The 15,157-nt window shown below is 37.2% G+C and overlaps 1 protein-coding gene across 1 annotated transcript in view; it reads left to right on the top strand.

Annotated features, from left to right (window-relative positions):
- Window positions 1-15,157, top strand: part of ADAMTS19 (ADAM metallopeptidase with thrombospondin type 1 motif 19) — a 149,916-nt gene that overhangs the window by 25,511 nt on the left and 109,248 nt on the right. Inside the window, exons 3-4 of the mRNA XM_069776630.1 lie at window positions 7,062-7,227; window positions 14,101-14,273. Of these exons, the coding sequence (XP_069632731.1) occupies window positions 7,062-7,227; window positions 14,101-14,273 (339 nt within the window). The remainder of the gene's footprint in view (window positions 1-7,061; window positions 7,228-14,100; window positions 14,274-15,157) is intronic.

The following is a 15,157-nucleotide window of genomic DNA, read 5'->3' as shown; positions in this document are numbered from 1 at the left end:
ATAAAATCTATTTTAGGTACTTACATTCAGTACAGCTAACATCTGAAATAACTGGTAACATCTTGCCATAGATCTCAAACTTGTGTTACAAAATAATTCATTGCATGCACAGCCCTATTAAAATATTTTTATTATGGAGGTAGTCAATGGTTGTTTGTGGTGGCTTCTTAAGTAGACTGTACTTTGGTTAGATATCATCCTGCACTGTGAAGATGTTTTAAAAATCATAGCAAATATTGGAATATTGGCAATTTAAGCAGCACTTGTACCAAATACAGCAGTAATTTCTAATAATGTGTTTATAGAGGGAGACTTAGGTCTAAAAAAAGGAAATATTTTATTTCTGGCTAGGAAGCATGAATTTTGGAATCTGGAGGAGATGCTAAACGTCTTAGGGTTTGGCTGGCAGTGAATTAATGGGCAAATGGAATTTTGAGGGGTAACAACAACAGACCCTCTGGGCAGACCTGCTGTCTATAGTTTCTTTATCCATTGGTCTCCTTTACTTCATTTTCTTTTCAACAAATCAGATTCCTTTGGATTTGTGTCCTTTCTCTGATCAGCTTACACTTCACTCTCCACTGTCAGTTTGAGAGGCTCTTGCTCAGTTGAGTAAGGTTATGTGAATGATAGCACCTGTTGAAATGTGTCAGAATATGAAAACCCATCTCACTTTTGCATGCTTCACTATTCTACTTCATATCTAATAAAAATGAAGAAATCCTTTTGCATGTGCAACATCAGCTTGTTTTGATAAAAGTAGTCATCATCTTAAACATCATGTGAGTAGCATCCTATAGAGAATGATTTTCCTAAAGATTCAGGGTAGCGTGTATCTTAAACCTGCCTGGAGGCAGAGGAGTTTGGAAGAGTTTAAAAGCCATGGAAAAATTGTTTCTACAGGTCTTAAATCTGGGGACCAGTACTTGAATGCATGCTTTTAGTCATGTACTTTCTGCATAACACTCTGAATGTTTGTTGTCTGTCAGGGCTATAAGGTATGGCATTGTGCATATATGTGTACTTCTCGGGGTGCAGTCCTACCATTAAAAAAAAAATCCCAGAAAGGATTGGATTGAATGCTATGTTGGCAGCTGAAGGCCGGTCAACAGAGGTAATACTGACTCTCTCCCCACTGTCACTTTTCCTGACTCTGTGCAGCAGTGTAGAGTGAGCAGGTAGATAGAGAAAACCTCTAGAAGTACAATGTGTATGCTGTGCAAAGCCCGGAAAAGCAGTTAATTGAAGACAGAAGTTGCTGGCACTTATGAATTGTTTCTTCATCCTTAAGCAAAGGTACTTAAAGATGGAAAGCTGTAGTGTATGTGAATAACAAGAACATGTGAAGTTCTTACCCTGTTATTTACGCAGTTTGAAAACTTTGAGCTTGCTTTGTTTTATGCATCAGTAAGAGCTGGAGACTTTTATTTTTGTTGTGTTTCAGCTGAAGTCAGGTCCTGATAGCATTGTTAGAATCATGATAATAAATTTGATCTGGACTTTTAAAATCATGGAAGTAAACCTTCTTCAGAGTGGGATACTGATATGCAATTAATGATTTTGCCTCTTTAGTCAAGAATAAATCTTCAGCTGTGGGACATCTTACAAATAGTACAATGTCTAAGGTTACCAGAATGTGTTTCAAAACTATTAAGTATTGAACTAGTAAACAAGAATTGTCTTTTGCACTGTACATTGAAGAAAAACTTTCATTTTTGTACTGCAGATGACTTTAATATTTTGGTGCTGATGGTTGTAATATGCTTATTTAACTATATGTACGTTTTCTACATCTGATAGGGGTGCATTTTTCCTATGATGGTATTGCTACTTGCCTTGGGCAGTCTGGTGGGAGCACGTAGAAGTACAGTTTTGTACAGCCTGTCCTTGCAGACTGTGTGCATCTGCTTCACAAGACAGTGGAGAGTAGACTGCAGGGAAAGTTGTTACTGGGGTCATGACATGGCAACTCTACGTCCGTTTATTACTGAAATCTAGTTTAAGATGCCTGTTGAATGGATGAAGAGACAAAAGAGGAGTGAGAAAACAGGAAAGGTGTAAAACGGTGGGAGTTTACTTCAAGTGAGAATTAGGAAATTCTAAATCTACCACTCGTTTAAGAGAACACACCATTATTAGGTACGCCTGTGTCCATGCAAGCATGCAGCTGGTAGTAATAACCCGCAAGAGGGGGACAGGTATGTAACTGTACAGAAGGCCTCTTTCGGATGACACCAGGGACTGCGCTGTGCTGGCCACAGCCGGTTCCAGCGGGCTCCAATGGACCTGCCGCAGGGCCCAGCTGAGCCCCTCAGCCAAGATGGCAACGCCCCTGGGAAAAAGAGAGGGTAAACCTCTGCCCAACAGTGTGAGGAGTGGGGGAAAAAAAGTGAGAGAAACATCCTTGCCAACAGAAAGGGTAGAAGAGGAGGAGGAGGTGGTGGTCCAGGTGCTGGAGCAGATACCCCATAGAGGACTCTGGGCCAGAGCAGGTGGGCATGGCCTGAAGGGCACTGCAGGCTGTGGAAAGCCTACGCTGGAGCAGGCTTATCCTGAAGGACTGCAGCCTGTGGAGAGGGAGGAAGGGTAAAGCGTGAGGATGAGGGAGCAGCAGAGAGAAACTGTTATGTGCTGACTGTACCCACCATTCGCCACCCGCCCTGTGCCACTTGGGGTGCAGGGGGAAGGTGTTGTTTTCATTTGTTTTTGTTTCTCACTATCCAAATTTGGTTTAATTGGCAATAAATTAAATTAATTTTCTGCAAGTCAAGTTTTATTTGCCCATGATGGTAGTAGCTAAATGATCTCCCTGTGCTTATCTTGACCCATGAGCTTTTTTTTTTAATCTTATTTTCTCCCCCCATCCTGTTGGGGAGGGGGAGTAGGATAGCAGCTGGGTAGGCATCTGGCAGCTGCTCAACCCACCACAGTGATGAATTATTTAGTGAATGAAATATTTCGCTTTGACCTGTAAAGCTGCAGGATTAGAAACTGCTACTACGTTGGCAACTAATGATAAATTGTAGACCACTGAGACTCATCCTTTAGAGCTGGGAAGCTACTTTTTGTTTAAAGAAGTAAAAAAGCCTTAATGTTCTGACATTTCTTTGAAGTCTGTGTTATGCCATCTGCATTTATTATTGCATTTCAGTGAATCCCTGTGATGAACACAACACAATGTATTGGCAAAATGTTATTTCATAACTGTCTTGTGGTATGTAAATTCTCCTTTTTGACACAGTACTACTATCTGTGCCACATCTCTTCTCTGGAATATTAAAATGGGAGTGACTTAGTCTCTGACTGTAGTACATGCTTGTCGATATTCTTCTCTCATCCCATTTTTTTGTGATAATAATAGCAAGGGAAATATATTTTCTTCTTTTCTTACTTTTCAGTTCTTGTTCTTAGGAAAGCATATTCATTTTTCTTACAATCCTTTGCTTCCTTATTTGTGTAAATTCTGCAAGAAACAATATTATGTTCAAAATCTGCATTGTTTCAACTTTGAATGATAAGCTGCCACTCTGAATTGGTATGTAAGGAAGAGTATGTAAGAGTTTAAAGACATCTTTGCCAGTCTTAACATTTCCTGGCTTATACCCAGTATCTGATAACTATATGCATAGGTGGTCTTTGCAAATTTACTTGACTTTTATGTTTGTATGACTTCTCATGGTAATATAACTTTATTAGAAACAGTAGACTTCAGGTTTTCACAGGATACATGACAGAATGTCAAAACCTTATATATGCTCCAAATAGGAAAAAAAGAAATTGCTGTCCTTTTGCGAAAGAAACGCTGGGCAGAAAAGATCAGCATGAGTGTTCTAACATAGGTGTTAGAAATAAGATGGCATAGCAGTTTCTGTTATAATGTCTTTTATCAGATGCAATTGCCCTGAATATGCAGGTATTTTTCATTCTCCATCTCTCATATATGATATTTCCAATTAGAGGTAAGAAAAAAACCCAGCTTTCATATTTCAGAAGAAACCTACTTTTTGTGATTATTGGCATATTTCAGTTGTTAACAATTTTTATTTTAGGTAAGACAAAAAGTTAGTTTTTATTCAGGGCTAGTGTTTCCACATGGCTTTTTTTGTTTATTTGTTTCTTTTAAGAAAGTGAGAAGTGTTGATATGAATGTATGTTGTGGAAAGCTTTCATTTATGAGGGCAAGTGTCCACTTTAAAATGTGGTCGATGTGAGTGTATTTCAGGGTGTCCATACTCTAGTCCCATGTAATGCTTTGCATGACCATTTGATGAAGTCTGCTCTGTACTTAAGGTCTTACTCTACTGCATAAGGTAAATAAAATGCAGAGCAAGTACCCAGTTCATCTTTATTTAGGAGGTGTGAGGAATTTTGGGCCAAATGAGGTTGTCCTGGGCTTGAACTCTACTGAGATGTATGTATGCTACATTTAAATTTTGTTTTATTTCAGGTAAGAAACTTGAAAATGCAGGGGTACCTGAATGCAGGGGGAAGAATGGCATGTTATGTTACCTTTGCATGAGATAAATCCACTGTCCTGGTAGCCTTTTCAACTGCACCTCTGAGCAGTGATAGCTTTTCAGATGACACTGGTAGGAGATGGGTCAGTTCCTCAGAACTCACAGTTCTATCCCAGATGCATATTATTTTTTTACATTTTTTAAACCTTTGTTTTGCTGTACATTTTCATGACATAGAGGTTTTGCCATTTGAACTGTCTGAAGCCTGCATTGGCTCTGGCATCCAGTATCTGAAAACACCTTGAAACTGTGGTGCTTTATTGCATGGCTTTGATTTCCTCTGCTTTCTGTGTTTATTTTTATGGTAGAAGATCTTCTTAACTCTGCGTATAATGATTATAAAAAAATAAGGGAATGGTTGGCAAGGATACGGCTTCACCTTCCCTTTTCTACCTGTGAAATTGTCCAAGAGATGGAGAAATAGTCACATTTTTTTCAAAAGCAATCAAAATGTTAATGGAGATTATGTGACTATCCAGATTTGTCTCAGAGCTACCCATTTGACTATATGTAACTGAAGTTAATTTTATTCAATAAACTTTACATCAATGTTCAGTTCTTTAACTTCTGACTCAGGAAACTGGCAATAATTTTTGGAGTTCTCTACCAATGGATTAACCTTGAGTTTATGTAAGGAGCTGAAGGAAGGCATAAAATGTCAGTGGTCCTAGCACAGCTGCTCAGTATATCTAGTTGGCAATCTGAAGAATGGCATCTTAAAGCCCTGGTTTCATTTCGCAGCGAAGAGAATGAAGACAGAAGAAATATGGCACATATGCTATGACTGAGTCTTTGTCAAGGTGGACTAAGGCCTTGTTTTTTGTAGGTGGGCAGGGGAAACCTGCAGCACCATCTGATGGGCTGCTACTCCTGTTCTATATTCAGAGTTTATCAGTGTCTTTCATAGAATAAATAATGATTTAAAAAAAAAATATGCCTGAGTGAAATTCAGCATTAGATATAGAAAATAGAATGAAAAATAGTTTATGATTTTACTAGTGTTTGAGAACTATGCTTTTAAATAAAATTTAATTTAAAATCATTTATAGTTTATATTAGAAAAGTAATTGTTATGTAAAGGTAACATTATTCAAGATATATAGAAGTGGTATCTGGTAGGTGTATGGAAAATACATAACTAGCTAATATTCTAAAAGTGTAACATTTAAAGCTCATGACGAAGATAAACTGACCTAAAAAGGAAGTTCAAAAAGGAAACAGAACAGCCAAACAAACCCAGCTACTCTTGTGTTTCTGTACAACGTTAATGATGACCTTTCAACATCTGTTCAGCATTCTGCAGCTAGTGTAGCTGATTGAAAAATTAAATACATGTATTCACATTTATTTAATGTGATTGTGCAGACAGTTTGTGTTGTTTTTTTTTCTTTTTAAAGTAATGCCCACTTATGTTTGAAGGAAATTGTATTTTGTACCACCTATAAAATTTAATTTTGTTTTCTTGCTTGGATTGGAATTTCTTTTTGATGATTTGTCCATATGTCAGGAAGGATATCCAATGTGATAATGGCATCTACATAATTCCAGAAGAAACAAAATTATTTTCTATTTCTCTCTATTTATACTACATGGAAACATACAGAAGAGCTCTTTGCTTCTTTTAGCCAGATGTACCACATTGTTTTCTTTCTGTAGCAAAACCGTTTAATAGGTTTTTAAATTTAGAGAATTGGAAAGTTAACTGTCAGTCTTGCTGATGACATTTTCTAGGAGGAAAAAAACACACAACACCTTGCTGTCTCCAGCTTTACTTCTGATAGGAACTTGTGTGTATTGGCAGCTTAACAATTTGAGCTGAATTAGATTTGTATGGTGTTTATATAAATATGGTTTATAGTATTTTTTTTAACTTTGGCCACAGTCTTTTAATATTAGATATGCATCTGTTGTGTTAGCTTTTTATGTGTGTTTGTGTGTATAAATATGTTGGGATGGAGTGAAGCTAACCAACTAAATGGCTGTCTTATAATGTTTTTCTGGTTTAGCTGCTGGCAGCCAGGGAGGGATTGCTGCCTTTTTTTTTAATACTCTTTTTTTTTAAATTTGAAAAAGTGTGAAAGGAGTGTCACAAGATGTCTTTCCCAGCTTCATAGTTGCTCAGGATGTATTCTTATGTCCTAAATTATTCCTGTTATTTCATTAAATATAGTTATCTAAAAATGTGACAATACACTGAGTAATAAAACTAGTCTATAGACTTTTCTGTACATGCTGTACGTATTTAAATGACCCCATGGGTCTCCCAAAGCTAACTTTTAACATTCCAGATCTTTTACCGTGCATCTGCTACTGGCATGTAGCCACCCACCCACACAGATTTAGTTGAAATAAATGAAATTTATTCTAGTTCACTTAAGTAGAAAGGCTTGTAAAATACAAAGGTAGTCACCTTCCTGGTAAGGTTACTAAAACAAAGTGTTTTCTTAAATGGGCTTTTGTGGTTTTTTTCTTCTGCAGTACTGTGCACAATTTCATACTTTCTTAAATTCTTATCTTATGTGTTCCTTTTGTTTTCCTTTGCAGATGGGGTTTATACAGATTAATGAGGACTTCATATTTATTGAGCCACTCAATCGCACTTTGGCTGTGACAGGTCATGCACACAGGGTGTACAGACGAAAAAGGTCCATAGAGGAGAAAATTACTGAAAAGCCAGCTTCTCAGAATCAGTACTGTGGTGTTGTTACAGGTAATATACAAATCTCACTGAAAAGATCTAATGTAGCAGACATATTTTTAAGATACATAGACAGTAGTTAAAAAACAACCCCCAACAAGAGCATATCTGATTATTCTTTTAGCAGTAACTTATGCTGGGCTTTGAGATGGCATGCTGAGGCTGCTGTTTCACTTGTCGGAAGAGGGAACTGTCCATTGAGGAATAGACGCTGCTTCTTAACGTCCAATTGTATTTGAAAGTAGAAATCTTCAGGTCATTTTTTTACTTCAACTTAATAACTACAACCTATTTCATGTCCCTCTCTGTTTTTGTAGTTGCTTAATTACTTACTATGTGCAGTGCTTGTACTTAATTTTCTGTTTTAAAACATTAGCACAGTTCATCCCAGTTTTGGTTAGTAATAAGTCTTGAATTTCCAAATGGGCCTGACACTGAATTGAAATATTTTTATAACAGTGTTCATGTTCTATGATTGATACTTTAGAAGAACTGTATGAAACAATCCTAATGCATCTTCCTCAGTGGTGAGTAGAAGAAGTTGTTGAAGTAGAAGGGTTTAAACAAAAATTTGGCACGTAGTAAGATTTAATAGTTTTCAGTGGAGAGGGGAAAAATGGCTTTTGTGAAAGATGACATTCTGTTGTTCCTGCTTCATCATCAACTCCTGTTCTTCAAAGGACAGAGGACAGCTCAGTCTTTTGACCTCAGCATGAGTGGAGGATGTTTTTAATGCTACTGTGAGAAATTTTTTTTTTCCCAGGAAATAAACCAGAATGAATACACATTTATAGGCATTTTTTTCATGTCTCCTAACCTAGTATAAGTGAGATACTGACAAAGTGGAAAGAAATAGCAGAGTTGCACTGACATGGCTAGGGAGCTGGATTATATGACATTTGGGGTGAGGCAGAGGAACTGGGTTATGTCAAACAGGTAAAGAAAGGATGTGGCTTCAGTCTTCAGTGCCTAAGAGGCTGCAGAAAGAAGGTGAAGCCGGACTTTCCTTAGAGGTATGCTATGACAGGGTGAAAGACAACAGTTGTAACTTGCATTCAAGGAAATTTCAATTGGCCATAAGGAAAAAAATCTCAGCCAGAATGCTTAGCACTGGAAGAGGTTGCATAGAGAGGCTGTGGGGTCATTTACAAAACATAGCTGGAAATGGCTCTGAGAGAGCTATCTTGCTTCAACACTTGCCCTGACTGGAGCAAGAGATTGGTCTAGCTGACCTCTGGAGATGCCTTCCAGCCTAAACTTTTCTGTGTCCATGTGGTTCTTTCTGAACATTTATGCTACTCTTTCCATTCTGTATGGTTACAGAATAAATGTGACAGTTTTTTTTCCCATTTTGGAAGTATTGTTTTTATAATGAGGCATCCATCCACAGGTTGAAATCAAAGATGAATTAGCAAAGCAAGGCTCTTTATGTAGTTATTGAGAGGGACTAAGTAAATGACATGTAACTTCCTCCAGCAGGCTTTCTATTTCTCTCCTAGGCATTGTATTACATTGTCACAGCTTATCTAAAAGTGAAATTTTCTATATTAGCAGAAGTTGTTCACATAAAGTAAAGCTGGTTATTCTTCCTTACTAGGGATAAGTGAGTTAGAGCATGCCTGCCTGCATGTGTTTGGGGGTGAGAAGAAAGAGATTTTGCTGATATATAGCAAACCATGATGTGTATGAAAATGAGTAAAGAGCAAACTCTTCTGTAACAAAATTATTTTTCTGTCATGTTCATTACCAGTCATCCTTTCACTTTCTTTTATGCTCTAAAATGGGAAAGTCAGCTTATTCCATTCTAATAATCTTATGCCTAAGGCTCTGACTTGGTGCAAATAGTCTGTCAACAGAGATTAAAATATTTGCTTGAAATAATTTCATTATCTCTACTACCAGCCTGAAATTTCAAAAGCTGTGCATAACTGACTGGCATCTGCTGGCATAACCTTATTGCCAGGGGGTTATAAATACCTGCAATTTCTAACTGATGCTGTTGTACTAGGAAGACTAGTCCCTCTCTTTACTGATACAGGTTATTTTACTAAGCGGGGCTGCAGTAAGTTACATGCATAAAAGCTCTGTCTACGCTAGGAGCAATTTGCTGGTGTGACATGCAGTTAGCAAATACCACCAAAACATTCATGGTACAGGCACAGCCTTGAAGGTGGGTTGAAGCAACAAAAATAAGCCTTTACAGCAAGATTTGGGATTTTAAAGTCAAATACTAAACTAAGTAGATAAATGAAACAAACATAAAACAGATGAGTATATGGGGTTTTCTGATACTCTCCGGTTAAGCACAGCTGCCTTAGGTAGAGTTGTAGCTGTGTGACACAGAGAAGCTATTATCTTGGCAATATGGCAACTTCTCAGCAATATGGACCTATCTTACAACAGGATCTCTTGCTTCTGCAGTACTCGTGTGTCACAATAGGTGCTCTGGGACAGGTATTTATGCTGCTGGTTTTGAGCCAAATTGATCTCAAAGACTGGCTACCTATCAAGAAAATGTATCGCCAGTGATGTAATTATTAGAAGGAAAGAATGTCTGTGCTGGAGGTGTTGAAGGATCACTATTGGAAATAATAGCTTTTCAGGCAGAACTAGGAGAGTCAGTCAAAGAAGGTATTGTTTGTTGTCCGTTACTGCTGTGGGCTGGATTGAAAGATGCTACACAGCCAAACTTGTTTGGAGAGAACAAAGAACTTGTTTTTGTGAATGGGGTGTATTTTTCATATTAGTTAGGGGAGGGAGAGAATCATACCAACAGAAGCAGATGCTTTCTGGATTTGTGAGTGTGCATGTATATCCTTTTGTTGAATGTGTGTGATTTATTTACATAGGTAAGCCAGTTGCACGTACATAGACCTCACACTCCACACCAGCACATGGCTCATGAAACCTTTCAAAGCAACCAGTTCACAAGTGTGTTACAGAGAAAATGGGAGAGAACAATTGCTATTAGAGCAAAGGGCCACGTTGGAAAGCTAAGCTCTTTTGCTTCTACCTAATCTGAAACACTTGTTCCAGTCTGAAGTTGTTTGGTGTGGGGCATTTGGGGGAAAAAAATAATAATTATCTTCTAAAATGGTCATTCCTTTTCACACAGACTAGTGAGCGAGAGCTCCTATCCAGGATACAGTAGATCTGAATTTTTAATCCCATCCGTATTTGGGATGCTGGAAGCCTCCTCTTTTTCTTTTCAGTTCTGGTGATAAACACTATGCTATTCTGAGTTATGAGCAGATTGTGCTTCTGCTTTTAGAGCGATGCCATTTTGCAGGAAAATGCCTGCTAGTTTCACTGGATCAAAACCAGAACCTTGACTTTATGGGATGTAGACTGGGCAGTCAGCTGGGAGGGCTGTGTTGGCTCTTGCTCCACAGCCTGTTTCCATGTGATAATCATGAAATAAAATGCATAAACAATCTTGGTCATAGGTCTAGATCTATAAGATTGCACTAGATGGAGACTGATGCTGCCTGAGATACTGGTTTCCATTCCTTGGGTCAGAAACAAGTTGCCACTCTGCATTAAGACATTTAAATCCCTATCCAACCTATAGTGGAGGTAAAGCTTGTGGCTTCCTAAGCTGCTGAATATTCCCTACCTAGCCAGAATACTGCAGTTTCCATATGGCTAGGGTACCTATTTTCTCTTCCCTGGGAAAAGAAAGCCTGGGGAGTGATGGTGATTGCTCTGTAGTCTGGGCCTCATGTGGATGTATTCAGGGAATGCCCTTGTGCCTGAGGACTTGTAAGTGTCCAGAGTCCTGTAGTCATAGCCTGTTACTAATGCTGGCTCAGATACTTCATGCAACCTGTGGTTATAGTAGCTGGATTTTCATCTTTTTTATTTTTTGGGGGGGATTTTTATTGTTTTGTTAACACTTCTTGTTATTTTCTCTTAACTGCCCATTGAATGTCAGATGTACTTACTGCAGTATTTCTAGCCTTCTTATTGGAGTACTAGAGTATCTCTAGTTTTCCTTTCAGTCAACTGAGTTTAAGTAATAAATTGGCATGGAATTTTCATATTTTTTATAGTTGCACAAAACATAGAAGTTTTATTGCACAGTACCCTCCTGTAGCATTTATTTTTTATTTTGCCAATGTAATTGAATTTTTAAGATGAATTTATGCATCTTTAATTCCAAGAAGCAGTTTTTTTCAGTTAATCTGATTTTTGTCTTGTAGTACGTGCATTATTGATGTAGGTGTGGGTTTTTTGCAGAATTTATTCTTGCATACTGTACCTTCAATAATGAGCAATTCTTTGTCATTTTTACTGACTTATCAGTATGTAAAGAAACAAGAGGTTTTGCCTAAAGCCTGTTTTGCCTGTTGTCTGGCAGTAATCATGGCAGTTGTGTGAATATCACTGGTACCAAAATTACTAATTCCATTTATTTAAAGGTCTTAGGGAAGAGCTAAAATTTTCAGATAAATGAGATCTCATGTGATTGGGAATTTTGCCAGCAATTTGGAAAAGGTTGGCTGGCCAAGAACAGATTGTCCTTTGGTTTATTAACGCGGCAGATAACTGAGGCAAATGATGGGCACTGCCCCTTGCAGCCACCTTGTCTACAGAGCTGTGCAGTCTTCTCATCCACTACAATCTGGAAAGACAGAGCTTTCAACAGTTTATGGGACTGTGGCGACCTTAGTGTTTAGCACAATGCTGTATTTTATTGTGGGCTGCTTACTGTCAATTCTGAATAAAAATGCACCACTAGCTAAAACTTCTAGAGAGGTGTGTTAGCAGACTTCTCTGAACAGCCATGCTAATATTAAATTTAAAGTTTTCAACAACTAGCTGCTGTTTTTTACAAAGAAGTGAACAATGAGTAAACTGTGTTGCTGAAACTGCACTGGAATCAATCACTGCTCCTAGGAGCAAGGCAAATTGACCAGATGGCTCATGAGAGATCTTTTTTAACCCAAATGTGTTTACTATTTAAACTTAGATCTATAGCCTACTCTTGCAGCATTAGATGCTTGTATGGTAAGTCATAGTTGTATAGGTTATAGGGTGTGGGGATTTTGGCACAAATCCCGACACTGAAGTTTCATTAAAAATTATTCTCAAAAGGGTGACGAAAACACACATAATGTTTTATAAAATAGGTTGTAGATCCACAGTTAGCAAACACAAGTAAAGCTAGAGGCTAGCTGTACATATAAGACTTAGCAAGTATTTGAAGGATCAAAATAAGAGAGGTTAAAATTAATTTTAGATAGCTCATGAATTTATAAGGTATTTCTACTTCTAGGCAATCAAACATGGAATATTTATTTCTGGAGAATATATACTTTTTTCTTTTGATAAATTTGTATGCTTATCTGTGTTAGTAAGTCTTACATTGTCACCAGTTGTACAGGAATTAGTAAACCTTTCTAAAATGTAGCGGGATGGACTAAATCACTCACACATATAATCTTTAACAAATGACTACAGAAAAAGATAGACAACCTTTTTTAAGCATGGATACTTTATACTTTTTACATTGAAAAGTATGTATCTACATTATACTCACATTAAATCTATCTTACACATGTATTTATGTTAAATCACGGATCCATCTTCCACTGGTATCTCATATTTTAAAGTTAATTTGTGAGTTCACTGGCTTTTAAGGCACATTTGTAGCACTTTCGTGAAGAGTGACTTATTTTTTGGAGAGTAGTCATGTGTTATAAAATGAACTGCAGGAACTTTCCTATTAGAGATGAGACTGATTAATTGCAAAACATTTCCTCAAAATTTCTGAATATTTGGTTGTTTCCAGAACATGTGTTTATAATTGTCATCTCAAGCATCACTTTTGTTGTAAACAGAGAGCCTGATATTCCATTGTGGAAGCTGGAAAAAATTTGATTTCAGTGACTTCAATGAGATCAGTCCCAGAAGTTTTATGTCCTCTCAAGGGCATCTAACAGAATTTGGCTATTACAACAGGGAGTTCCATTTTATATTTTGTTTTAAATTAAATTATTTTAAATATCATTGCTAACTGCTGTATGCATATCTGACCACCTTCTGGCTTGAAATGTTTCTGTGTAATTAGTTTTTCTTTTTCCATATGTATTGTAGTAGTAATAGGGATTTTGTCATGTTTTTGGAGGGGAAGCTTAAAATTAACAAGAGCAGTAACCTCTAGCTTACCATAAATGCAACATGTTTTCGATTTGGAGCTTTCTGTAGGTTTAGAAGGCTGTTTCCAGGGTTTGGTTTTGTTGTTTTACTTTAGCTGCTTATGATGACAGCAGCCCTGACTTTGAAGACAAGTTAGTAAAACTTCACTTTTTTGTTTCCAACAAACCTATATCCTACATATCATTCTCTGTCATTCGTCTGAGATATTCTCTCATCTTTGCAAATCACTGAATTGTTCCATGTATTTTCTTAATATTGAATTTGTGGCAAATCTGTATTTGTTATCTTTTATGCTAAGTTACAATCATATCAAGATGTTTTCTCTGTGATTTATGAAGATGGGCAGATAAATCTGCAATCTCAGTGAGGCTATTTTTATGTCAAACCTAACATGAATTTAGTTTTCTCCCACAAATCAAACTAGGAGGCACATACTCTTTTATATATATGTGTTAGGTGAAAGGATGCAAAGAACCTGACTGACTTTATTTGAGCAGCTAGATAAGATTCCTGTTTTCTCAGTGTGAACTAACATTTATATGTACTACAGGCCTTCAGTATAAGCTCTTAGCATTGGCAGTGCTAAATAAGCATGTTTTAAGAGTTTATAGCTATTACATTCCACATAATCAGAGTTATACCATAATCACTGGTAGCAAATCCTAAAAGTACTGTAGAAGTAGTTTGAAGGATGTGTTTGTCAAGCAATGTTTTATGTTACAGATAAAAGAAAATCCAAGAATCAAAAAGTATCAGAAAGTGGAAGAGGAAAACGATACTCTTACAAGTTACCTCAGGAGTACAATATAGAAACTGTTGTGGTGGCAGATCCAGCTATGGTTTCGTATCATGGAACAGATGCTGCCAGAAGATTTATTCTAACCATCTTAAACATGGTAGGAAATTTAAAATTATTTTTGGCGTTTTGCCAACAATGAAAGCACCGCGGGCTGATTTCATTGCTCTTTTTAATTATTCTGACTGAGCACATTTTAAAGGACAGTCAGTACATGACCATCAGCAGGCTATGAAGACTTACTCCATATGTTTTGCAGCATAAAACCATGGTGCTGCAGACTTGTCTGTACTGTCTGGTCTTGTATCTTCAGGGAAGCCAGAAAGTGAGAGCTGAATAAGATGAATTTTTGGTTAGAAGCCCATGATATTGTTGGGAAGGCAGAGGCAGTGGATGATTTCTCATGATCTATGGTTTTTATAAAAAGATGACATTGTTCTTGAATAGGATTGTGTGATCATTAGTGGCTGAAAAAACCCAAAGGTTAATGTACTCAGACGATTACTTCCCCCCCAGCTCTATCTGGAGCTGTAATGCATTCGTTTGGTGCATAAAGCACTGAAAACTAGCATCTGTAATGTACAAGGAAAGATTGTTCTAAAGAAGGAGCAGAAGCTGAACAATAAATAAAAACTTTAACTATTCAGAACTATAGGAAGAGTTATTGCCATGTCCTGGCTCAGACCACTCAGGCCGTGATCTTGGATTTAACTGAATAGAAATTTTCATGTGAATAGTGTTATATACATGTGTAAGTGTTCGGAGAAACAGGCTACAGTTTATAAAGTGGTCATGTCCATTGAGGGGAAAAGGTCTTTTTTGTGCTCCCAGAATGAATACTGCCTAAGCTCTGTTTTCCCTTCAGAAGACCAACATAATACATTAGCTTAATGATCCATTCAAATTATGGAAAATTAAAACAATCACAGTAGAATATGAGAAATTTTTGAGGTTCTTTGAGGTTCTATTATTTTTAGTCTACAG

Source organism: Haliaeetus albicilla, chromosome Z (genome assembly GCF_947461875.1).
Source record: "Haliaeetus albicilla chromosome Z, bHalAlb1.1, whole genome shotgun sequence".
Lineage (NCBI taxonomy): Eukaryota > Metazoa > Chordata > Aves > Accipitriformes > Accipitridae > Haliaeetus > Haliaeetus albicilla.
The sequence above is the reverse complement of the archived record's forward strand: the minus strand, read 5'-3'. Positions and strand labels throughout refer to the sequence as shown.